The sequence below is a fragment of the Drosophila serrata genome, unplaced genomic scaffold (assembly GCF_035046125.1).
Source record: "Drosophila serrata isolate PLE 108 unplaced genomic scaffold, ASM3504612v1 contig_23, whole genome shotgun sequence".
NCBI lineage: Eukaryota > Metazoa > Arthropoda > Insecta > Diptera > Drosophilidae > Drosophila > Drosophila serrata.
This window is the reverse complement of record NW_028256921.1, coordinates 1,309,422-1,333,531: the sequence shown is the minus strand read 5'-3', so window position 1 is coordinate 1,333,531 and position 24,110 is coordinate 1,309,422. Positions and strand designations below refer to the sequence as shown.

Genomic DNA, 24,110 nt, shown 5'->3' with positions numbered 1-24,110 from the left:
TTCTTTGATCTCCACGAAATCCAGTCTGGTGACCAGGAAGAATGACATCAAAAAAGGTAAGGCAAAAGAATCAAAGATAATAACCGTTTTAATCACTGACAAATTGGCCAAAATGTTTTTTTTTTACTTCTTTTTTGTGATGAAGAAATTTTAGGTTGTGGTTTTAGGTGCCAAGAGATTTTAAAGGTTTTATCTAGGAAGAAGATACCCAGAAAAACAATACTGTTTGTAACTACATTAGATATGAATTTCTATGATTTGTTGTTGATTCAAATATGATATGAAATGATATGATAACTTGAATTTCACCATTACTACTATTACTTATTTTATAATTATTTAAAATTTCAATATAATGATAATTGCAATTAGTTATTTTTATGTCTCAGAATACATATTTGCGAATATTTTTAAAAATATCAAAATAATGGCAACTTTTATATTACTTTTCTATTATTTTATGTATCAGCAATCTCTATATTTTTATTAGACGGTTTTGTCGAAACATCTAAATTTAAAAAACTCATAACTAAGCCAAAAAAGCATTAATTTTCATTTGAAAACCTTTCCAATGCTTTTTTATAAGGTTAATAAATGTGCATAATCAATTTAAATATAAAAAAAATCCAATTTTTACCAATTTTTTTTAATTTTTAAGTTGCAAAATTTGTATGAAAAAATTGAAAGTTTTTGAAAAAAAAATGTTTTCTCCCGGCGATAAATTTAAAGAGTCGTCTGTTGATGCTGATTAAGAATATATATGATTTATAGGTACGAAAATGATTTCCGATCCTATAAATCATATATATTCATGATCAGCATCAACAGCCGAATCGATCTTGCCATATCAGACAGAAAAGAAAAATGTACCAATTTTTTCAACATTTTTTAAAGAGGTTACATCGTTAAAATGATCGAAAATTGGTAAAAATTGTAATATTGTTGAAGTGTAAAATTGAGTACGTAGATTTATTAATAAAACAAAAACTAACACAGAGGTGCTATTGGAATTAAAATTATTGTTTTTTGACTGAGCTATGATGGATTTTCATTTGCAGAGTTTTAGAAATTTCGGTTTCTTTTAATTCTTCAATCGTTCCCAATAAAACTATATGAAAAAGTTGTATGAAACAGACTTATATACTAACATTATAATGCTTTGTATGGGTATAAAGATGACCACAAGGCATAGTAATAATAAAAGAATCTAAAGGAATTATTAATAAAACTTAACTGAGATCCCAAAGAAATGTAACTCATGCCCTGACAAAGTAGTTCTCAGTATATAGAATTGTATCATTCAAAGACAAATCTCAAGCTAAATCTAACTGGAAAATAAAATTAATTCACAAACAACAGAGCACAGATTCCATCATGAGCTCCAATGCGAGTGAGGGAAGCTTTTATTTCGATCTCTCTGGACCATTTGTCAATCGTTTTTTGCGAATCGGTTACTTTCGGATGATCATCGATTTCCTGGCGAACTCTCTGATGCTCGTAATTATGGGAACTGTGGCCTGGAAATGCATCCGTTTGAAATTACTTCGTACCGCCAATCATGCCGTTTACTCCACTTTGGGATTATTCTTCTTCGTGGCTTGGTCTCAAATGTTAACATGTCACTCCTGTTGGCTGGCAAAGTCCTTTTGGGCATACATCCTTCATGCGGTGCTGGGTGCCCTTGCCATGTGGACCGGCGGTATGGGAATTCTCGCCAAGATCTTGGACAAGAGGCGGGAGAATAAAAAGTTTAGTATCAACGATCGGGAGGGACACATGTCCTCGAAGCATAGCAGATGCGGTCTGGTGGGATTCTTGTTCCTTTTGTTCTGTGTCCTTACCGGCGTCGTACTATTCGGTGTCCATCAAGCGAAACTGCAATTGTGTCACAGAACTTTTGGACTCTTTAGTTTTGGATGTTTGGCCAGCAGTCAATGGTTCTCCTTTAGCACTGTGTTTGCCAGGAGAGAATGGAACTGGTTGTGGATTAGAGGACTTCAGCTATCCACCGCAATTGCCACCGTTCTTGTGGGCTACGAGGAGCTATTTCATATTGTTCAGGATTTATTGGAATATTTTAAATGAGGTTTCCTTCAGTGATGTTTCCATATTACAATGGTTTAAAAAAAAATGTTTGAAGTAATTGTTTATTAAATTAAAATTAAATTAATTGAAATACTTGTAAGTACATGTCTTCCTGAGGCAAAGAACAAACCTCTACAGATCTCCTTGTTATAATGGTTTTATTAGTTTGAATTAAGGGAAATTGTTGAAATAATTGTTTATTATAATAAATGCAAATAATATAAATTTTTTTAAAAACTTCTAGACACTTTTAAATACTTTACTTTTAATACTTGTAAATAGTAGTAAATACTTTTGAATACTTGTAAATACTTTTCAATACAAGTTATTTCGTTTAAATACTTGTAAATATTTTGTAAATACTTTTCAATACTATTAAATACTTTTCAATACTATTAAACACTATTAAATACTATTAAATACTTTAAAATACTTTACTTTTAAATACTTTTAAGTACTTTTCAATACTTGAAAGAGCTTTTAAGTATTTTTAAATAATTTTCAATACCTGTAAATACTTGGAATTCTTGAAAATACTTAAAAATACTTCTAAATACATGTATACAAAAATTCTTGTATTTAGTTTTAGCCTTGTTATCCTTTATAATTCCCCGAAACCCAGCTTCACCTTGCTTAAAATAATACATCTTAAAAAATTGGAATCTCTGTTAAATAGGTTCTTTCTGTAAGAAATCCATATACTCTTCTTACATTTCTAAATATTACCTATGTATGTCACCCTTTTATTTTACTTTTTATGGCCGTTAAAATCATTTATTTTACCATTTCTTATATTACTTATTTCTTCTCATGGTTCAACCTGTTTCATATTAATTTTGTGTGGCTTAGAAACCATTTCATTTGTCAATTTTAAATATTCCAATTTCCCCTTGTAGTTTTATATTATTTTAAGGTCTTAGAAACGATTTCTTTTGCCAGTTCTAAATATTCCCCATTACCGCTGCTTGATTCAACCTGTTTCATATTAATTTTTGTGTGCCTTAGAAACCATTTCTTTTGCCAATTAATCAACGCTTTTGGCCAACCCGCTTTTCCCCTATAAACGGACAAAGACCAATGAAGGGGCTATCAATCAGTGGATAGTTACCCCTTTATTCCATGGGACTCCACCATGAACTCTATATATACATTCAGAGGTGCAGATGGACTGTGAGCACTCCGCATGCGTCGCTGATTCGGAAAGCAGGTCCATGACTTGGCCTCTTGAGTGTTCTCAGGGCATGGATTTTAGGGTCTGCGACTGGAGACTGAAGACTGGAAGTTGGAGAACTCAGAATTCTAAGTCCAATTTGGGATTTTTGTAGGTGCGTGTCGCTGATTGTTTTGTCATTAGCATGACCGCCAAAAGTCTGCGGTGATCTTCGACTTTTCGACTTTTGATTCAACGTTCGTTGATTTATTCAGCATTTGTTCTTTTGTCCCAAAAACAACATGCGAGGTCACTGAACTGAACTCTTTCATTCCCAATTTCCATTCCGCATTTCTACTTTTCTCCACATTTTTATTTTTATTTTTTTTTTTTTGTATTATTTATGTATAATTTTGTTTATTCGTTTTTCTGTCCGTTGCCACTTGAAATTATGCCGCCATCGACCGCAATTATGGCCCAGAGTGGAATCTCTCTCTCCCGTCTTGAAAAAACAAAAAGAAATTCTAGATTCTGGCTAGAACTTTTTCGCATAAAAACCTAATGCCACGGCTGCGGATCGTACAGTTCGGCTCGGACTTTGCTTACAATTAGGAGTTATAATAATTTTTTGGCATTTGCAATTTCTGTTCAGTATATATTTTTTTGTTGTTGTTTGCTCTGAAAGATGACCAAACTGGGTGTTGTCTGTCTACTGGTGGCCAGCCTCTGTGTGGCCTTAACCTGTGCCGAGGTGCGTCCTCTGGGACTGCAGGGTCGCCAGCAGGTCCAAAAGGGATTGCAACAGCATCCTTACATCTTCCTGACCATACCCCAGGGTCGTGCCAATGCTGGCACTGTGGTCCAGGGTTTTGAGATTGTCGAGGAATTGGATGACGAGGATTTGGAACAGGATCAACATCACAATGTTGGCCAGAACGATGTTGATGATGAGGAAGATGATGATGCGGACCACGATGATGAGGAGGAGTTGGAGCATCAGCTGGGCCTGAACTTTGCTCGAAGTGGTCTTGGCCACAGGCGTCAGGAGCTGGCAGAGGAGGATGATGCCGAGCAGGACGATGACCAGGAGCAACAACAGCAGCCACAGCAACTCGTGCAAAAAAAGACCCAAATGATGGTGGCCCGGGATCAGGCCGGTGCCATTATGGTTCCCGATGGCATCATCGAAATCGAGGGTCAGAGCGTCCTCGATGAGAAGACCGGCAAGGCTGCTCTCCTCGTGCCCCGTGCCGCTCTCGATGCCATTCCTGATGGCGCCGTTGTGGCCTTGATGGAGCGCTCTGCCAGCGGTAATTCCGATTCCGATGAGGTCGAGGAGGAGCGCGCCAATCGTGTTGTGGTTCGACGTCGCAAGAACAATGGCCGCCGCAACATCCGGCGAAGGGGCACGAACCCACGTCGTCGTCGTCGTCGTCCCGTCCAGAGGCGTCGTCGTGGCGGCAACCGTCGACGCAACGTCCGTGTCATCCGTCCCAGCGGTGGCAACCGTCGCCGAGGTGGCAACCAGAGGCGCCGTGGCCAGGTTGTCTACCAGGGTTAGGAACCAGCGCAGGACCACTGACCATACTCTCCCTCTCTCTATAGTATTATAGTTAAGATCCCATCCACGAACCACATGACCACACGATGCAAACAAAATAAATAAAATGTGATATAAAACTAAGTTCGAACAGAGTTTTTTACTATCTAAAGATGTTGGAAGGGAAATATACGGGGAAGTTTTATTATATCTGGTTAGATATAGTATATGAAAATCTATGTTTCAACAAGTTCCATAGACCTCAATTGCTGATCATAGAACATAAGACTAACGCATTTAATTATAAGTTTTTTGTTGTCTTAGCATTAGGAAGAATAAAATAAATAAATAAATAAATAAAAAAGTAAAACAAATATTGCAGTAGTATCAGGAAGATCTTCTAAAACTTGAATGCCAATCGAACTTTTATAACAAGTGTAAAAACAAATCAAATTAAATTATTTTTTAAATCATTACTACCACTTCTACTACTATTACTACTACTAACTATGTTTATTTAACCAAAGCTTAAGAATACTTTTTTATTTGTTGAAAGGTTTAAACTACTTTAGAAGGTCATTTTCTAGAACTTTTGTTCTTCATATACAAGTTAGGAAAAAAATAAAATAATAAATCAATATTATATATAAAAATACTATTTAAATAAAATAATAAAACTGTATACTCAATTTATAGAATATTTCAAAGCACCAAAAATATTAAGCTAAACATAATTCAAACTGGCTTCTTCACAGGTGTATCATGTTTTGGCCAAAGAACTCGGTTACAAGCAATAAAGTAAGATGAATTATAAAGTTTATAAACTTTATAAGGTTATATATTAAATATAATTTATATATACTATATATAAACATACTTAATTTACACTTCCATATATCTATTGAAAGAAAAATGTGTAGATTATAACAAATATTGATTAATGTGAAAATAAGCTATATCTTTAAACAAAAACTTTTGATTTTGCAATAATCTTTCTTTCTTAGGTAACTGCCAACAAATAAATCATATTTTGTATAAAAAAAAATGTGTATATTCCTATCAATCGCTCAATAAACTTATAAATCAAATAATTTATTAGTTATTTATTAGTTTAATATGTAGAAAATATGTAAAGAAAAAGTAGTAAAAACTGTTTAAGTTTAGATTTAAATATAAGCTTAAAAGAAAGAAACCACAAGGGAAGCCTGTTTTTAATGGCTTTCATTTAAAATTTCTATAACTTTGAACATAAAATGAATTGGTAAACATTAATGAACTTAAAATATTCTTAATAGAACAAGATATTTTTGGAAATTAGAAAAATTATAAATAAATAATCATTAAAAAAGAATTTCTACTTCTTCAGTTGTGTTAATTAATAAATATAACCTTTCAAGAGTTTATTTTAATTTAAGGAAATAAACTTGGGACTGAAACCAGGTTTCACATTTTTCTGTATCTTTCCGAAAGACTTTATAAGTTTTTGCTTTCTTCAATTTATTTTAATACATTTAAATAGTTTATATTAGTTAATATGTTCTTTAATATGCCGACTTAAAAATAATCTAAATAGGATCTGGACTGAAGTAAAAATATAAATTAAATTATATCATATTTAACAGCAAACTGTGCATTAAGAACTTGATTGTTTAAACATTTGTTTAAATAAATGGGATATAAATTACGAACCTTACTGATTACTTATGTAATCAATGATTTTTTAATGAAAATAAGAATAATTAAAGAATAATAAGAAATCTGTAATGCCTTCCAAATCTCTCTCTTGGCTTGGTTTTTTTTGGGGACTAAGAAACCTTCTACCAGTCCAGTGACCTTGTCTGCCCCTTTAGGCCCAAAATTAACGCCAATCTGCAGTTTTTAATATCAGTTAATAATAGTTCTGGAGATTCTTGAGCTTTAGCTTGTAAGTCGAAGTTTGTAAAACTTGTAACTTGGACTAATTGGCAAACGAAAAGTGTGGAAACTAACACACAGAGGAACTCTTTTGGCTTAGAAATTCTGCTTTTTGGGCCAAAAAAGATTGCTGTTTTGGTGCTTTTCCTCCTTTGCCTGCTTGATGACTTGACGTCAATCAATCATCGGCTACTCACCGAGCGAAAGAAGAATGCTATTTCTATTTTTTTTTTTGGCAAATGAGATTTGTGAGCGAGGGAAATTAGCATAAAATTCGTACGCCTCTGACCCACGACCCGGTTCACTTTGACCCCGGGCGAACTTCTTTTTACCGACTAGGTAGAAGGGATCCAGGGGGAGATCCGGATGACTGACAGCCATCGATCAGCTGGAATGGAAGGGGCTATATAATCCCAGTACAAACCATCAGTTGTCAGTCAGTTTTGAGTGCCAGCTCAGTGGCAAACAAAGTGAGGAACCCATCAAAACCCAAAGGATAAATTAGCCAGGAATTGGGAATTCTTCTTATTGAAAACTCCTTGAGATTCCTTTCTGCAGAATGAATTGCCTTCTACTACAGCTAAGCCTGGCCTTGGCGCTCTGCGTCCTCATCGCCCCCTCCGGCAGTCTGGGTGAGTCCTGGGCCATAGTAAACCCAAAAAAAAAAAATCATTACCCAATCTAATATATAATAATTATGATTTTAGCCAATCGTCGCACCATCTATCGTGTGGGACATCGCGACTCTGATCCGCAGGCCGAGGCCCGGTTCACCACGGCAATTGCAAATAAGCTGACGGCACTGAAGACTAGCAGCACCACAACAACCGTTGCCGCCGCCACCGCCACCACCCCCACGACGGACACTACCACCTCGTCCCCGACGGCCCCAACCACAACCGCCTCCACCGCCACCACCACCCCAACCACCACGTCCCCAACCACCACCACTAGGCGCTCCTTCGGCCTTAGCCCCGCGGTGGAGGAGGAGGAGGTGGAGGATGTAGATGATCTAGATGATGACCTTGCCCGTTCCTATGCCGGGGAAGATGACGTCGACGACGATGATGATGACGATGATGAGGATGGTGCCGCTCTGGCGGGTAACGGTGGTGCCGATGATGAGGATGATGTCGATGATTATTATATGCTAGCCTCCGCAGCTCAACCACAGCAGCAGCAGCAGCATGTGGCATCCGCTTCCGGTGGTGCCGTGGTGCGACCCACAGAGATGCAGTGGCGTCAATTCCAGGCCGCTCAGCGCAATCGTCGTCGCATTCAGCGGCTGCAGCGGGAGCATAATCAACGCATTCGCGGCTTATTGCGCCGCCAGCGTCAGCAGCAGCGGCGCCAGCAGCAGCGCTTGCGTAGGCAGAGGCAGCAGCACCGTCGCCGGAACAATCAACGTCAGCGTCGCAACCGGAACCGTTCGCAGGCTCAGCGTCAGCGTCGTCGGCAGAGCAATGCCGCCCGTCGTCGTCGTCGCGAGCAGCAGCGTCGCCGTCGGCAGCAGCAGCAGCAGCGTCGCCGTTTCATGCGTATACTGCGCCGTCGTCGTGGACGTCGTGTCTAGATCTGAGATGCTGATGATGCACCCGTAGACGAGACTTGATCACCGAAATAAATTGAACTTTGCATATGAAATGGTTTTTTTTTTTTCTTTCTTAAATTATTGATCCTTGCTGCAGGATATTAGGAGGGAGAAAAGGTTCAAGTTTAGTCAAGAGATGGAGTTCATAGAATGATGGATAAAGGCTAAAGATCATGAAAGGACCCCATCATATACAGAAAGTCCTTGTTTCAAAAAGTACTACTATATTAAAGGGATTTTGTGTTTATTGAAAGTGTTTATAGGGTTAAGAAAAGGGTATTGGGTATACCTACCAAAAGTCAAGTCTGCTATCCAAAAACTATCTTAGCCCAAAGTTCAGCAGGAAATATCTAGCCAAGACATTAACTGATCACTGGATCTGATCCTAGACATGCTCTTATTCATTTACAGGCTTTACTTATGGGGGAAATAGTAATAAAAATGAATTGTAAGAATAATATTTTTGCACTAAGAGAACACTCTGCTCCCAAGAAGCTTTCTTTAAGTAAAGTTGATCCTTGGGCATTCCTCCCTTTGAATTTAAGGCTTTCCCTATAGGGAATATAGTTATAAAGTAAATCTGTAAGAATAATATTAAGTTGTAATTAAGTATTTCCTTACTAAGAGATCTCTCACATCTCCCTGGCAACGCCCGTGGCTCTCTTCTCGCAAAATTCTTAACCAAGGGGTCACCGCCTCATTGGTTCATTGACATCGCACCTCCACTTTCGCCCTTTGAAAGAAGCCCAAAGAAGAGACACACAGATTCTAACTGAGAATCATGGCCAAATATGAATATGCAAATGTCGGCAATTCGCGAAGAGATATGCAAATGATGAGCGATCGAAGCGATCGGTCGGAATGGAGCTCGTTGGGGTTACGGGTCAGCCGGTGATTATTTATGGCATTATGCAAAACGTTTACAACGAAACAAGCAAATGGCTACCTTTCTTTATAGGCCTAAAAGAACGTATTTCTTGCCCTTCATCTCGCTCCATCTCTTTTGCACCATTAGGCCTAAAGTGTCTCTGACTCTGTCCCACCAAAGGGATTGTTGTAACCTCTGAGGGCCAGGGCCATGTAAGTGGTTACATATAAATATGCCGGGTCTCGACCCTAGAAGTCAGTCACAGGCAGCCCAGCCATCCAAGAGATTACAACTCATAGACACACACAGCCCTTAGAGTTCAGGATAAGTCCAAATTAAAGATGCATCTGATGAAGGGACTATTGATTGTTATGTGCCTGGCGGCCTTTGCCAGCGGTAGGTGTAGCCTCAACAAAAAAAAAATTCTATAAAACAAGAACAAGAAAAAGAAAAATCAAGCTAAACCGTGTCACCTAACTCAATTGCAGCCAAACCCCAGCAGAAGTTCTTGGGTCGCCAGAGTGATGAGCCCGCTGCCCAGGGACGCCTGAGTGCCTCCCAGCTTACGGACATCCTTAACAGCCTCAAGGGCAACACCGCCTCTACCACAGTAGCCCCCACCACGACCACCCTTCCCTCAACAACAACCGTCACGACCAGTCCAACGGGTCCCACCAGCTCGACGGGAACTAGCACCACCACTCCTACCACAACCAGTCCTACCACATCCCCAGGTTCTCGCCAGGCCAACAATGATGTGGAGGACGATGATGATGATGATCAGGATCAGGATGTTGAGGAGCAACATTTCCAGCTGGAGAATGACGATGACATGGATCACGGGGAGCAGCATCAGGTGGCCAGGTCCCAGGCCAGTCGTCGTCGCCAGTTGAGCGCCCGCCGTCAGCGACAGAGGATGCAGCAGCGTTATCGTCGCCGCCAGCAGAACCAGCGCCGTCGCCGGCAGCAGCAGCAGCAGAAGCGTCGTCAGCAGCAGAAGCGCCGCCAGCAGCAGCGTCGTCGCCGTCAGCAGCAGCAGAAGCGCCGCCAGCGCCGGAACCGCCGCCAGAATATGCGTCTCGTCAACCGCTTCCGCCAGAGCACGCCCAACAGGAACCGCATCATCCGTGTCCAGGCTTAGGTCCCAATACCACCTTCCCTCCCATGCACCATGCAACCGAAGTGACCAGTGAATAAAGAGCAATTGATTGAATAATTATAAGAGTGTCTTTTTTTTTTAAATTAGAAATTTAATTAGCAAGTGCTGCGGCACTTGCAGGGTGTTCTATGAACGGGGGAACCCCCTTAATGTCCCTAACCTCAGGCAGTAAAATCTTTATTTATGGCTTAAAATCCCTTTGGGATTACTGATAAAGCTCCTAATGTTAACATTTAATCAAGGCTCGTCAAATATCTATACTTATTCTATGAGAACTTGAGGATCTATTCAGTAGTTTATTAATAATATAAACATATAACCCAAGTTCATAAAAAGGTTTCTCTTACAAGAACAGCACTTGGGGATCTCTTCAGTAGTTTATTATTAATATAACTCCCAATTTTATCATATAACCAAAGCTCTTGAAAAGATTTTACTTAAAAGAAGAGAACTTGAGGAACTAATTTTATCATATAACCCAAGTTCTTGAAAAGATTCCAGTTACAAGAAGTGAACTTGAGGATCTTTTTAGTATTTTATTACTTATAAAGCTCATAATTTTAACATATAAAACAAGTTCATAAAAAGGATTCTCTTACAAGAAGAGAACTTGGAGATCTCTTTAGAAGTTTATTATTAATATAACTCCCAATTTTATCATATAATCAAAGCTCTTTAAAAGATTTTACTTAAAAGAAGAGAACTTGAGGATCACTTCAGTGGTTAATTATTAATATAACTCCCAATATTGACATGTAAACCATGTTCTAGAAAAGGTTTTACTTACAACTTGAGTATCTTTTCAGGAGCTTGTTACTTAAATAGATCCTAATTTTATCATATAACCAAAGTTCTAACAAGATAAAAACTTGAGGATCTCTTGAGTAGTTTCTAATTAATGCAACTCCTAGTTTTATTATATAACTCAAGTTCTTGAAAAGGTCCTACTTGTAAGATAAAAACTTAAACATCTGTTTAGATAATTTCTCTCTTTCAGCAAATAACTTTCTTAGATGATCATTATTTGCAGGAATTCAAGCAAAGTTCGGAGTAATTAAAGTTCAAATTTAATTCAATTGAATAAATTGTTATAAATATATATTCAAGAGCTCTCAAGCCGAGTCATTTCCCAATTGAACTACTTAATTTTGTAAGGGGAGTTCCCTTTAAATCAAATGAAAACAATCACACATAAAAGAGTTGATTCATTCAGCTCAAAGGATTAAATTGAAAGGAGATCAATAAACTATATGTATTTTAAAATATCTAAACTAGGTAAATCGTTTTAAGTCTTTTTATAAGAAAGTAATTTTTATTTTAAAATCTCTTGTGTCTTAACTCTTATCTATTTAAGATAAGACCTTCAGTTTACAGTGATAGTTTAAGTTTAAGAGCAAAAGCCGCCGCATATTTATACAAGTTAAAATAATCAAAATAATAATTTTCATAAATATAAAAATGTTAGTTCTAGGTAGGTTATATAAGAGATAATTAAGGGATTTCATTCCCCTCAAAATATAAAAGATTAAGATGGCAGACTGAACCTTGGAACCTTATTTAGTTCTAATTGAAATATAAAATGTTTTAATATATATTACAAATGAATATAGAAATGAAAGTAGAACTTAAATCAACTTTGTTTGCTTCTTAAAATGACTTCAATAACGATTGAATTACATGTTTAAGAAGCCAGATATAAATATATTTGTGCTTAGCTGGACTCCTTTGATCCTTCCGACAATTGCAATTACAAATAAACATTTGAGCCATGACAATTAATTTAAATGGTGTAGTCTTTGGCCATAAGATATTGTGACTAGCATAGTCTATTACTATTGCGAATTTCGTTTAGAAAATGTCGTGTGGGTCAAACTAGTTCAACGATCGGCGGAGCGGTCACCCAAAAATTTATGCAAAATCTTTTTTGGCAAATTTGCAAATTTGCAAAGAAAAAAATAAAAAGAATTGATAATGAGAACTATGGATTGGCGAATTCTGTGCCGCTTTTGCTTTGATTGTTGGTGGCATTCGTAACTGGAGCGTCGGGTATATAACCCCTGATGGCCGATGGCAATATCACAGTTCACCGGCGACCTTCCCTAAGGCACAGGCACAGCAGCTCCTCCAAAACAGCAGCAGCAGCAGCAGCAGCAATCCAGCCAAGTTTTTGTGTTTTTGCCCAAAAAGTTTTTCTGGAAAATCCATAATGAAGTTCATCTACGGCGCTTTACTAGTGCTGGGCACAGCGATTTTTGCCCAAGCGGGTGGTAAGTTTTAACAACATTATCTCCTCCTGATGGTTATAGCCACAGGAATATCCCAATTTCCAATGACTTATATAAATCATCAAATAATTTTAGTGGCTCGCTCGAATGATGATTTCGCCGAGGATCCCATTAAAACCAAACTCCAACCATTTAGGCAGCCCGTACAGATCGAGGCACGCAGCCTGCAGGCCTTGATGGCAATGAAGCAGCCGCCCGCCTGCCCGCCGACAACCACGGCACCAGCTCCAACGACGGGAACATCCACAACCACAACTACACCCACCACACCCACAACATCGACATCGACGGGAACAACATCAACACCAACAACAACTGCTCGATTTTTAGACAACAACAACAACGACGTTGACGACGATGACGAGTACGACAATGAGATGGGAGAGGAAAAGTACCTTCAGGTACAGGACAACGAGGACGATGACCAGGAGGACGATGAGGAGGACGAAGAGACCAATGGCCTGGATCGGGAGGTGGGAGCCAAGCGGGCCTCATATTCAGCGGGACTACGCCGTCGTCCCAGTAAGGCCAGCAACAGCGGTGAATTAAGCGCCGCTGACCTTAAGCAGGAGCTTGAGATTCGCCGCCAAAAGGACTTGAACAATCAGCTGCGTAAGCAGCTCGATGACGCCCGTGAGTCTGCCAGGCGCAATCGCAAGCGTGCCCAGCAGAACCGTCGCCGCTTGCGCCGTCGCAACCAGCAGAGGCGTCGCCGTCTCATCAACCGTTCACGCAGGACTCGTGCCCGCCAGAGCCGTCGTCATCGCAACGCCCGCCGTCGCATGCGTCGCAACAATGCCATGACTCGTCTGGCAATGCGTCGTCGTCGTCGTCGTCGCAATTAAGTACCCATGACCTCTGACCCCAAGCATCAGCTCGAGCTATTGATTTGATCTGTACTCGAATAAAGACAATCCAATAAAGTGAATAACCGAAAACAAAAAAAAAAAACTGCCCAACATTTCCTTGTCCTTTAATTCCCAAAGCCCATAGAACCAAGAACACATAATATCAAGACAAGTAACACCTTACGAAGCTTCTCAGTCAAATTTTATAGAATTCTTTTCAATTCTCTCTTGTAGGCATACAACATTCCCTCAAATTCTCTAGAATTCTCTTCACTTCTCTCTCTTCTATAATTTTTACAGTTTTTATCATATTTTGATCTAATTTGATTTAAATCTATCTTTTATTATTTTAGAATTATGTTTTTAGTTTTATGATAATCGGAATGATATATAATAAAACTGTCAGAGTTGTTAAATATAGAGGATCAGTAAGTAACTCTGAACAGCAAGTATCTATGACTAGTAAGTATCTATAACCAATAAGTAACTATGATCAGTAAATATCTATGACGAGAAAGTATCAATGAACATTTAGTAACTGTGATCAGTAATAGTAATATGATCAGTAGGAATCAATGAACATGAAGTAACTATGATCAGTAAATAACTATGATAATTTAATAACTATGACAAGTAAGTAACGATGATCAGTAAATATCTATGAGCAGTAAGTAACTTTGAACAGTAAATATCTTTGACGAGTAATTAACTATGATCAGAAGGTATCTATGAATATTAAGTAACTATGATCAGTTAATAAATATGAAGAGTGAGTAACTCTGAACAATAAGTATTTTGTATTAGTAAGTATGTATGATCAGTTACTAACTTTGAACACCAAAAAAGAATGACTTGCAACTTTTGTAACACTATACATATCTGAGACGTGGCCGGCAGCAGTCACTTCGTTCCGGGGATGTTAGAACAAGTTGGGAATCATATGCACAGATGTGCGAGATTTGAGAGCAAGCTATTTGAATGAAACTATGGAGTTATTCTGCCATATAATTTTACTTGTATATAAGTCGGAGCATGGCTGATCGGTGGACTATATATATATAAATACATATATATGTATGTATATAGCTGCCAATGGGTAGAATCGGAAAATTTTTAGAAAATAAATTATAACAACATTTTTTCATTTTAATTGGAGACAAAACTGTAGAATCTCCGTTTCAATTTTATATATGTATAAATAATATATATTATATCATATAGCTGTCATTGAAACGTTCTGTAAATTTAGAAAAAACTTAAAACTGTAATAAAAAATTGTAAATAAAATATATTTAAATAAATCATATTACTTTTTTTTTCTATTATTATAAATATATTTTTATAATCTTAAGGGTTTTTCAACTATGATATAAAGTTATTTTATGTTATTGAAAATCTTTTAAAACCAAATTTTTTATAATATGCGAAAATGTTTAATATAACTCCTTTAAGTTTTAATTTTCATTTGATCAAAATGATCAAATTGCAAATTGGTTTCCCGAATATAGCTTCCATTATTTCTACTTGAATTTAATTTAAAAATAAACAACTTTGATTTTTGAAATATTGAGGCAGGAAAGCGACCCCATAAAGTATACTATATCCATTTTCTATTAAAGTTCCGAATAAAAAGATCAAAATTAGTCTTTCTTTCCTCTGAATTTTGATTAAATGTTATTTTTATTCTTGTTGAATATTGCTTTTGGTTTTTATCTTTTATTATTTGTGCATAAAATTTCCAATTTTTCATTTAACAATTTTTCTATTTGGTTTTAGTTTCATTTTCTACAATTTATATATGTACATAAATTATTTCCTGAGAAGAAATCCAAGAACAAGTTGAAGCCACTTTCATAGGCAACTCGCCTTTGACCCCGACACTTGGTTTGCAATTAGAAATCAATTTTAGAGCCAGGTTTTCACTTTTTTTCTCTCTCTATCTTTTGCGTTTGTTAGCCAGGGTAGGTCCCCTCATCGGCACACTTAGAAAGCAGCAATAGAAAGAAAATACAAAAAATAAGCAACTGCGACCAGAAACTAGAAGGCCCAAAGATCAAATACATGAAACCCCAAAACCCAAAATCCAGAGATAGAAACCCAAAGGCGTTCCGCTTGGCGATGATCGGCATAACGAGGCTTTGGTCGGTTGACGGACAACGATGACGGCGAAGAATAATATAATATGATATGCGAATATAGCTGGCAGCGATGATCGGTGATCAATTGAAGAATGTCGATTGTGTACATAGCATTACCGTTTGCTGGGCACTTGGCAATTGCCATTCATTTGCATTTCACTTGGTCGATCAGTCGGCCTATAAAAGCCCTGTCGCTGCCCCGATAATGTATCAGAGCCTGATTGTCCAGCCATCGGCGAGCAGCAAAGTAGCCAAAGCAGCGTGATTTTGGTCCACCCCACGAAAAGTTCTCCACTGCGAGTAGTTTCCAAGTTGAATCAAAAGTCAAAAGCGAAAGAAATATGAAGCTGTTTGTATTTCTTGTATTATTATCCTGTTGCCTGGCAACAATCCATGCCGCACCGGAGAAGAAACAGCCACGTTCCCGTAATGTCGATAATGTTGGCCAGGAGCAGGATGCCAAATTGGGTATGCCGATGGCATCCGGATCAGTGGCATCATCAGCTGGAGCTGGAGCTGCAGCTCAGGTCACCAAGGATCCATCGAGCGGAAGATTGTTCCTAAAGAAATTCCTTACATTCAAGAATCTGTTTAGCAGCAACAATCAACCGGTGATTCCGATCATCATTACGGGAGCGGGAACGGGCACTACCACAGGAACGGCCACTTCCCCCACCGTGACGGTGACCTCGACGGGTACGATACCTTCGGCCACGGGCACCATTACCACATCACCAACATCGCCAACATCACCAACAACAACAACAGCCGGAAGATTCACCGTACGCAAGAGTTATGGCGATGAGGAGGCAGGTAACCAGGAGCAGGACCAGGAATTAGAGCAGAATCTGAATCAGGATGAGGACGATGAGCAACAGCAACAGGTACAGCAACCGGCTCAGGCCTATCCCGCCGATCTGATGGACGAACAGGCCCTGCAGGCCGCATTGGCAGCCGGTGCCCAAGAATATGAGGTTGTCACCCAACCGGAAATCCAGGGCACTGGCCAGAGCAAGGCCACCCAGAGCAGTCACATTAATCTGCGACGCAAGGGTGCTCGTCGCGGTCAAGTGATTAGCGTTCGCATACCGCCCAGGTATCGTCGTTATTTCAAAAATGGCCAAAAGGTGATGCTCAACACTGGCAATCGGCCAGTGAACAAGCGCCGTGTTGTCCGCAAAAGGATTCCCAACAAGAGGATCAATAACAAGGGCAACATGAATCGTCGTCGTGTCAATGGCAAGAAGAATCGCAAGAATCGCAACAAGAATCGTCGTCGCATCACCGCTGTCTAAGACAATGGCAGAGAGTTGAATTCCAGAAGAAAATCCAACAGCAGCAGCAGCAACATATATATTTTTTTTTTCCCCCTAATTTATTGTAGCTTAAATTGAAACATACATCCTGTCACACTTCCTGGGGCAAGACATATAATAAATGAAGTCTTTTCAAAAGTAATAACAATTTGAATTTGCATGATTTTTGTGGGCAGAGAGCAGAGGGTTTTCCAGGCTTTCTAGAAGAATTCCAACTATTTTTTCTTGGCTTTTTTGGTCTTCAAACACATTTCAAATGAATACATTTCATTAAATTAATTAAACTTTAAAAAGATACTAAAGATACTCTTGCAAAGGTTTTTCCAAAGTTTGTATTTAAAAAAGAATTACGAATCACATGAAGAAGGATCGGGTTTTAAACCTTTTCAAACAAGTTTCAAGTTCCTTAACTCCCTTTTATTTGCTTAACAAATCCAGTTTATATAGATTAAGTTTCATTTAAAAGCAAAATATATTCACGATCATTGATCCCCAATACATTTATTTTCTATACTACTTTTCTATTCTTCTTTGCTCTTTTATTAACTTTATTTTTTAATGGGCATAGAACCCCTTATTGGAAACAATTGTACGCAAAGTGCGTACTTGACACACATTCCAGATCTTCATCAGAGATCAACCGAGTTCAGATCGTGACGAATGATGGGGCATAATTTTTTGTTTTTTCTTGGGGTATTTAAGCCAGCGTTTCGCCGGAGGCAGTAGACAAAACCATGAAGGGTCTACGCTGGGTAATACTGCTGATCGTATCCACAATTTGGTTACATTCAATACCGAAAATCTTGGCCAAAAGCTGCCCCGGCTCTGGGCTGCAATTGCGATCCACTGAACCGCAAATCGATCTCAATAAACTAAGTCCGGGGCAGCTAAAGAAACTGGCCCAGCAGTTGGCCAATTTGCAAAGCCAGGATGACAAGGATGAAGAAGTAGCTGAGGATGAGGAACAGGATGAGGAACCGGAGCTTGAGGACTCTGCAGATGATCACAGGGGCAGCAGTCGTCCCTGGAACAGAATTCAACGCATTATTCGCCGGCAATTGGTAAAGATACCCAAGAGATATCTACGTAAAATACTGCGTCAATTTGGATTAGCCAGAAGTTTGGATGGTGTCGAGTTACAGGAATACTATCTAATACCTCTAGAGTAAACTAAAGCCCATGAAAATAATAAAGAGTTGAGTAAATCAAAAGAAAATTATAGAGTTTATGTTATTCCGCATACTTTTGGGCTGTCACTACCATCTCCATCTATACCGATCGAATTATAGAGCTTTGTTCCATCTCTTATCTGGAAGCTTTTTCCCCAAAACAGCTGTTTTCCGGAGCGATAACTTCCATGAGACCACACACAACCATCACAACCTCACTTGAGCAGCAGCAGGAAAACTTGGAATAGCAAAACATAATGTCAACGGGATTACTGGCAGGAAAAGTGGCCTTGGTGACAGGTGGGTGATGTTACACAGTTACTGATTTATACAAATACTTATTCCCCTTCCTCTGTGGCAGGTGCTGGCTCTGGCATTGGACGTGCCACCTGCCGTCTCTTGGCTCGCGATGGTGCCAAAGTGATTGCCGCAGATCGCAACCTTCAGGCAGCTCAGCAAACTGCCCAGGAATTGGGCTCCGATCGCTCTGCCGCCCTGGAAGTGGACGTTTCCTCATCGAAGAGTGTCCAAAGTGCTGTGACCGAGGCATTGAAAGCCTTTCAGGTGGCACCCAGCATTGTGGTTAATTCTGCTGGAATCACCCGTGATGGTTACCTCCTAAAGATGCCCGAAAAGGACTACGACGATGTGTATTCGGTGAATCTAAAGGGTACCTTCTTGGTTACCCAAGCCTTTGCCAAGGCCATGATCGAGGGCAAGTTGAGCGGCGGCAGCATTGTGAATCTATCCAGCATTGTGGCCAAAATGAACAACATGGGACAGGCTAACTATGCGGCCACCAAGGCCGGTGTCATCTCCTTCACCGAGGTGGCCTCCAAGGAATTTGGTAAATTTGGGATTCGTGTGAACTGCATCCTTCCCGGTTATATAGACACACCCATGGTGGCTGTGGTACCGGAGGCCATCAAGCAACAGGTGGTTCAACGTTGCCCACTGGGACGACTGGGTCAGCCGGAGGAAATAGCCGAAGTGATTGCCTTCCTGGCCTCCCCAAAGTCATCGTATGTGAATGGAGCTGCCATTGAGGTCACCGGTGGACTTAAGTAGATGTCGTACCTTTGTCCAGTTGGAGCCAGAAAATTGCATTTACTTGTTGTCAAGTTAATAAGCTCAGTGGATTTTTTTTTCTTGTTGTTTCTAATTAATAAATGTATATCGTGCAACCCTAAGTGGATGTCTGTCGATCTGTCTCTATTTATAATCTTGGAGCAAACAGCTGTTAATTATACTTAATAATCATCACTTAATTGTGGTGTGTGGAAATATATATAGTCTCAAAGCCAACACCTGTTAATTATTCACGCTAATCGGCATACTTATCGCCTTTTGTAGCTGTTATCAGCGATCATGCTCAGCGCCATCTACAGGCGATCGAGTGAGTTAAGCGAAGAGAGCTTTGGGATCTATCGATAGTTATCGCTTTGATAACTTAAGGGGAATTTTCGATAAGTGCTGTAAACGATTATATATAAATTATAATTATAAACAGAGAGAGATATTACAAAATAAAAAAGTATTATTTGGAAATAAATATGATCTTGAGATGTTATGTCAGACGTCCTAAAAGTATGCCGCAAATAAAATTATCTTAAAGATACAAAATACCAAAAGTATGCCTTAAGATTATCAAGAACTTTTTTTAACTCTAAATTCTCAAAATAAACTTAATATTTATTCCTCAAAATAAGTGTCTTTCAGATACAAAACACCAAAAATATGCCATAAGATTATTAAGAACTTTTTAAATTCAAAATTCTCAAATAAATCTCACAAACTATTCTTACAAACAAATATCTTTCAGATACAAAAACCCAAAAGTATGCCCTAAGATTACCAAGAACTTTTAACATTTCTAAATTTTCAAACAAATCTAAAAATCTATTCCCAAAAATAAGTGAAAGATAAAAAAAAATCCATTCTTAAAAATAAGTATCTTTTAGATACAAAAACACCAAAAGTTGAAATAAGATACCCTAAGATTATCGACAATTTTTATAAATTATTAATTCTCAAATAAATATAAAAATTTATTTGTATAATTAAGTAAGAAACAAATATAAATCTGTTACTTTATAGTTTATAATCTTTCATTCTTTTAATATACCTACTAAAAAATAATGACAAAATACCCTTGAGTTTTATATCCACGCAACTTTTGCATATTTTCTATTTCATAGCAAATTGGCTAGAAAGACTTTCCCTTTTCCAATTGGCCACTATCCTCTCCTCTAACCCCCCCTAACCCCCTTATCATGCCACCGCTTTCAGCCATTTTCAATGGACCGCAAAAGGAGCATCGAAGTGGGAAATGGAATGCGTGACACGGCTTGTTGTGGTCAAAGGAGGTGGAGAGGGGGTGCAGGACCCACCGAAATGTACAATATTAATATATTTCACAATTCCCCAGCTGCTAATTAACTCAGTCGCACACACCACACACACACACGAGGAGAGAGATATATGCATGTCAACCGAAACACATATGTTTTGTGTGGAACGGGGAAAAGCGGTGAGTGAAAATGGGGTGGCTTTTCCGACTCTCTGCGGTCGTGCGCGCAATTTAAATAATGAAGACATTTTATTAATTCAAGAAATTCAACTTGCCGCGCACACAAAAGCAAACAAGCTGGCACACATTGGCCAGCAATTACAATGGAGACCCGGGCATTAGGCAACCTCCCAAACTCACAACCTCCCGAACCTTACAACCCCGTCCGAACTTTCCACATAGAACTTGCCAGGCATTTTTGGGGTTTATTGGGCTAGTCCACCCTTAAAGACCCTCCCCCACCAGCTGCTGGCTGGTGCGCTTTTTCCCCGCCCACCCACATTTCCTCGCTTCCCATTTCCCATTTCCCGAACCCACTGGTTTTTAGTGCATAGTGAAAAACAAAACATTTGCTAATCATATGAAGCGACCCTCGGCTTGTACATTGAGAGAAAAGCAGAAGAGGTTAGAACACGAGTATTTAAATTATTATATATGTTTATAATTTGTGAGAACTTTTTTAAGGTTTATTATTTTATGTATTTATATTTTTTAAGGTTAATTCATTTGTTACTAGACTTTTAATTCTCAACTGCTCGTTCAGGGAATCTTTATTATTAGTATTTCATTTATATATATATTTATATATATGTATATATCTTAATATTTTTATATAAATATATTAATTATTTATATTATATATACTGCTTCAGGTATTTTTATCTCCAACCTGTATTTATAATTTTCAATAGTGAATTCTGTGAATATTTATATGTTTAATTATTAAGCTACAGGTCTTGTTTATTATACTAAAAATTGTTACTGGTTTAGGTATCTTTTAGTCAAAATTGTATTTTTTTTTTAATTTAGTATTTTTAATTTTAAATTCTGTAAATTTGTATATTGTTATTATTTTTATTATTATGAATATTTTATTATTACTGATTTTATTATTTCTTTTTATTTATGTACTAATAAATTAACATGTTCTTATAATTCTCAACTACCCCTTTGAAAAGTATATAGAAAAGAGTGCCTAACTTTATTATTGCAAAATATATATTTAGGTACTTAATAGCATATTAAAGTTTGTCAAATATTTAATAATTTCTAATCAATAATAATTATAAAATAAATTTAAAAACCAAAAAATGTGTAACTCTGTTCAAGCCAATTTATGATTTTCCCACATTAATTTTAGAACACTTTTCTTTAAGTTATGGCAATAATTTTCTCTCAGTGCTTCAAGTCCACCTTTCCCTGTCGCTCCTTGTAGCAATTAACAACGCACTGCGACACAAGCGGCGACGACAAGCCAACACTTGAGCCATAAACCAGCCCAACACGACCCCCGGAACGACCCCTAAAAAAGCCGAACAACACACCGAGAATCCGAATCCAAGAGCTACCCTCCTTCCCCCGGAAAATACCGAAAACTCATGGACAACCCGGAAAACCCAGCACCCCCGAAAGCGACCAGCGCTTTGGCACTTGCCATATCTCATGTTAATGAAATCGTAACTCTTCGTGCGCCTCGTGTCCGTTTTTTGTGCCATCTTCCTTCCCCTTAAATAAAGGATAAGCCAAGAGGGGACTCCGACGTGGAGCCCACAAAAGGGAGTCCTGGGATCTCGAAAGGATGTTGGATCACATAGCCTGGTGATTAACGCGCAAGGGAAAAACTTCGCACGACTTCACGGACAATGGAAATGTGAATTCCTTTGGCAAAAGGGGATTCCCCCACCGTCCAGGACATTTTCAGGACACATCATATGAGAAACAAAAGGTGCCACAAAGCTTGGCCAGTTGTCGGCAGTTATCATTGGTCTCTGAAGAATATTTCTTTTTGGAGTCACAACTATGTATTAAGTGGTTTCTACGGAATTTAAAAATATTTTAATTAGAAAATATTTCATAATAAAAACAAGAAAATAAGAAAGGAAGTCAAGGTTATGACATTCGTCAGGATATTAGTCTTGACGAAAGCTAAGAATTAATTAATTATTGGGAACCTGAAACCTGGTTCTTCTGTGCTAGTTTAATTTCGATAAATTTTTTAAGATATTGAAAAGGAATAATAAAGAAGTTTGTTGATTAAAGAGAAGGTCTAAGGAATTGTGAAATAATATATTTATGCCCTTAAGGGTATTATGATTTGAGTGAGTAGCTTATAACCCTATACGACCCTATAAACCATATATATTCTTGATCAGCATTAAAAGCTGAGTCAATCTAGCTATGTCCGACAAAAATTAAATTTTTTTTTTAATTTTTCAATTTTTTTTAAGGGGTTGCATCGTTAAAATTGTAAAAAATTGACAAAAAAAAATAATTTTTTTTTACATTTCAAATTGAGTTTGCAGATTTATTAACCTAATAAAAACTAGCCTAACACTGCTTTCCGAATTAAAATTAATGCTTTTTAGGCTTAGCTATGACTATTATTTAACTTGATTTGATAAAAAAAATTGTCATATAAAAATATCGATAAATATCGATTATTTTGCGAATATTTTAGCTCAATTACGAAAGATTTCCTATTCTATCCTAAAATTTATAAAATATACAAGGATTTATAAACTTAAACTTCTGGAAGTTAGTTTCCCTTTTTGTTTTATTTAAAATATACAATTCCTTTGTAACGAAAATAGTAATAATTTCTTCTCAAGTATTTTATACTTTTTTTTTAAAAATAAATATTATAATAATTATTTACTTACTAATTCTTTTGTAGTAATTAGCATAGTTTCAAATGAAGTTTTCTGGCCTTTACTTTCATCGTTTTTAATGAACATAAAAAAAAGAGTGCTAATTAACACACCGTCGACCGCAATTGCAACTTTTTTCCTCTGGCCAAGTGCACACACACACACACACACACACGTGTGTGTATGTTTCAATCCACCCACTCAAATAAATACACCCACCCACCCCCCGCTGCACCTAGAAGCATGGACCTACCCCCTGAGGGACACGTGTGACAGCGAGGGTCGTTCGGTGACAAAGGGCAACTAATTTAGTTTAATGGGCGTCGTGCGCGACTTTGTTGCCCACAGCCGCAGAATTTCTTGCGGCCAACACTTGCCTCAGGGCATGAGGAGGGGGAGGGGGAGGGGGAGGAGGAGGAGGATGGGGAGGGGGCATCGAGGGAGGTTGAGAGAGAGAGGGGGTGGTACTTCCATGAATGGTGACTCTGGGTATACGCACTCTCATTAAGCATTTTTAGTCGAGCTTAGCGAGCCGTTTGTTTGCACTGTCAACTCTGCAGCTTAGCTCAAGTGCAGTGAGAGAAAATAATTTGGAGAAATTTATGAATTAAAAAAAATATATATATATCACTTTTAAGCACTTAAAACAAGATGTACAACGCCATGCTATTAATATATATTTCATATATATTAAAAATACCCTCCATTATATTGTAAATTCTGTGAAAATTCAATATATTTCATATATATTAAATATACCCTCCATTATATTGTAAATTCTGTGAAATTTTGAGAAATTTATGAATTAAAAAAAATGTATATCACTTTTA

General features: G+C 38.0%; 8 protein-coding genes across 8 annotated transcripts; all 8 read left to right on the top strand.

Moving 5' to 3' along the window:
* Positions 1–1,257: 1,257 nt before the first annotated feature.
* Positions 1,258–2,103, top strand: LOC110179760 (uncharacterized). Its single transcript, XM_020947377.2, has one exon. It carries the CDS (start codon positions 1,375–1,377, stop codon positions 2,083–2,085), a length of 711 nt encoding a protein of 236 aa, XP_020803036.2. The 5' UTR covers positions 1,258–1,374; the 3' UTR covers positions 2,086–2,103.
* A 1,817-nt stretch (positions 2,104–3,920) lies between these two features.
* Positions 3,921–4,796, top strand: LOC110179764 (uncharacterized). Its single transcript, XM_020947380.2, has one exon. The coding sequence runs from the start codon at positions 3,921–3,923 to the stop codon at positions 4,794–4,796; it is 876 nt and encodes a 291-aa protein (XP_020803039.2).
* Positions 4,797–7,248: 2,452 nt separating this feature from the next.
* LOC110179754 (uncharacterized) lies at positions 7,249–8,333 on the top strand. Its single transcript, XM_020947371.2, has 2 exons — positions 7,249–7,321; positions 7,397–8,333. The coding sequence occupies exons 1-2, from the start codon at positions 7,249–7,251 to the stop codon at positions 8,260–8,262; spliced, it is 939 nt and encodes a 312-aa protein (XP_020803030.2). The 3' UTR covers positions 8,263–8,333.
* A 1,156-nt stretch (positions 8,334–9,489) lies between these two features.
* On the top strand, positions 9,490–10,289 carry LOC110179755 (uncharacterized). The gene is made up of 2 exons (XM_020947372.2): positions 9,490–9,544; positions 9,637–10,289. Exons 1-2 carry the CDS (start codon positions 9,490–9,492, stop codon positions 10,287–10,289), a joined length of 708 nt encoding a protein of 235 aa, XP_020803031.2.
* Positions 10,290–12,513: 2,224 nt separating this feature from the next.
* On the top strand, positions 12,514–13,437 carry LOC110179759 (uncharacterized). Its single transcript, XM_086829373.1, has 2 exons — positions 12,514–12,574; positions 12,668–13,437. The coding sequence occupies exons 1-2, from the start codon at positions 12,514–12,516 to the stop codon at positions 13,435–13,437; spliced, it is 831 nt and encodes a 276-aa protein (XP_086685499.1).
* A 2,482-nt stretch (positions 13,438–15,919) lies between these two features.
* Positions 15,920–16,873, top strand: LOC110179763 (uncharacterized). The gene has a single exon (XM_020947379.2). It carries the CDS (start codon positions 15,920–15,922, stop codon positions 16,871–16,873), a length of 954 nt encoding a protein of 317 aa, XP_020803038.2.
* Positions 16,874–17,628: 755 nt separating this feature from the next.
* LOC110179758 (uncharacterized) lies at positions 17,629–18,063 on the top strand. Its single transcript, XM_020947375.2, has one exon. It carries the CDS (start codon positions 17,629–17,631, stop codon positions 18,061–18,063), a length of 435 nt encoding a protein of 144 aa, XP_020803034.2.
* A 53-nt stretch (positions 18,064–18,116) lies between these two features.
* On the top strand, positions 18,117–19,253 carry LOC110179752 ((3R)-3-hydroxyacyl-CoA dehydrogenase). The gene is made up of 2 exons (XM_020947368.2): positions 18,117–18,363; positions 18,425–19,253. The coding sequence occupies exons 1-2, from the start codon at positions 18,321–18,323 to the stop codon at positions 19,129–19,131; spliced, it is 750 nt and encodes a 249-aa protein (XP_020803027.1). The 5' UTR covers positions 18,117–18,320; the 3' UTR covers positions 19,132–19,253.
* Positions 19,254–24,110: the final 4,857 nt, after the last annotated feature.

Excerpts from the sequence above, each read along its gene's own strand:
- LOC110179759 (XM_086829373.1), top strand. The coding sequence starts at position 12,514 with ATGAAGTTCATCTACGGCGCTTTACTAGTGCTGGGCACAGCGATTTTT. Across the intron at positions 12,575-12,667 it reads GATTTTTGCCCAAGCGGGTG|TGGCTCGCTCGAATGATGAT; the intron begins GTAAGTTTTAAC and ends AAATAATTTTAG.
- LOC110179752 (XM_020947368.2), top strand. The coding sequence starts at position 18,321 with ATGTCAACGGGATTACTGGCAGGAAAAGTGGCCTTGGTGACAG. Across the intron at positions 18,364-18,424 it reads AAAAGTGGCCTTGGTGACAG|GTGCTGGCTCTGGCATTGGA; the intron begins GTGGGTGATGTT and ends CCTCTGTGGCAG.
- LOC110179764 (XM_020947380.2), top strand. The coding sequence starts at position 3,921 with ATGACCAAACTGGGTGTTGTCTGTCTACTGGTGGCCAGCCTCTGTGTG.
- LOC110179763 (XM_020947379.2), top strand. The coding sequence starts at position 15,920 with ATGAAGCTGTTTGTATTTCTTGTATTATTATCCTGTTGCCTGGCAACA.
- LOC110179758 (XM_020947375.2), top strand. The coding sequence starts at position 17,629 with ATGAAGGGTCTACGCTGGGTAATACTGCTGATCGTATCCACAATTTGG.
- LOC110179755 (XM_020947372.2), top strand. The coding sequence starts at position 9,490 with ATGCATCTGATGAAGGGACTATTGATTGTTATGTGCCTGGCGGCCTTT. Across the intron at positions 9,545-9,636 it reads CCTGGCGGCCTTTGCCAGCG|CCAAACCCCAGCAGAAGTTC; the intron begins GTAGGTGTAGCC and ends ACTCAATTGCAG.
- LOC110179760 (XM_020947377.2), top strand. The coding sequence starts at position 1,375 with ATGAGCTCCAATGCGAGTGAGGGAAGCTTTTATTTCGATCTCTCTGGA.
- LOC110179754 (XM_020947371.2), top strand. The coding sequence starts at position 7,249 with ATGAATTGCCTTCTACTACAGCTAAGCCTGGCCTTGGCGCTCTGCGTC. Across the intron at positions 7,322-7,396 it reads CGCCCCCTCCGGCAGTCTGG|CCAATCGTCGCACCATCTAT; the intron begins GTGAGTCCTGGG and ends TTATGATTTTAG.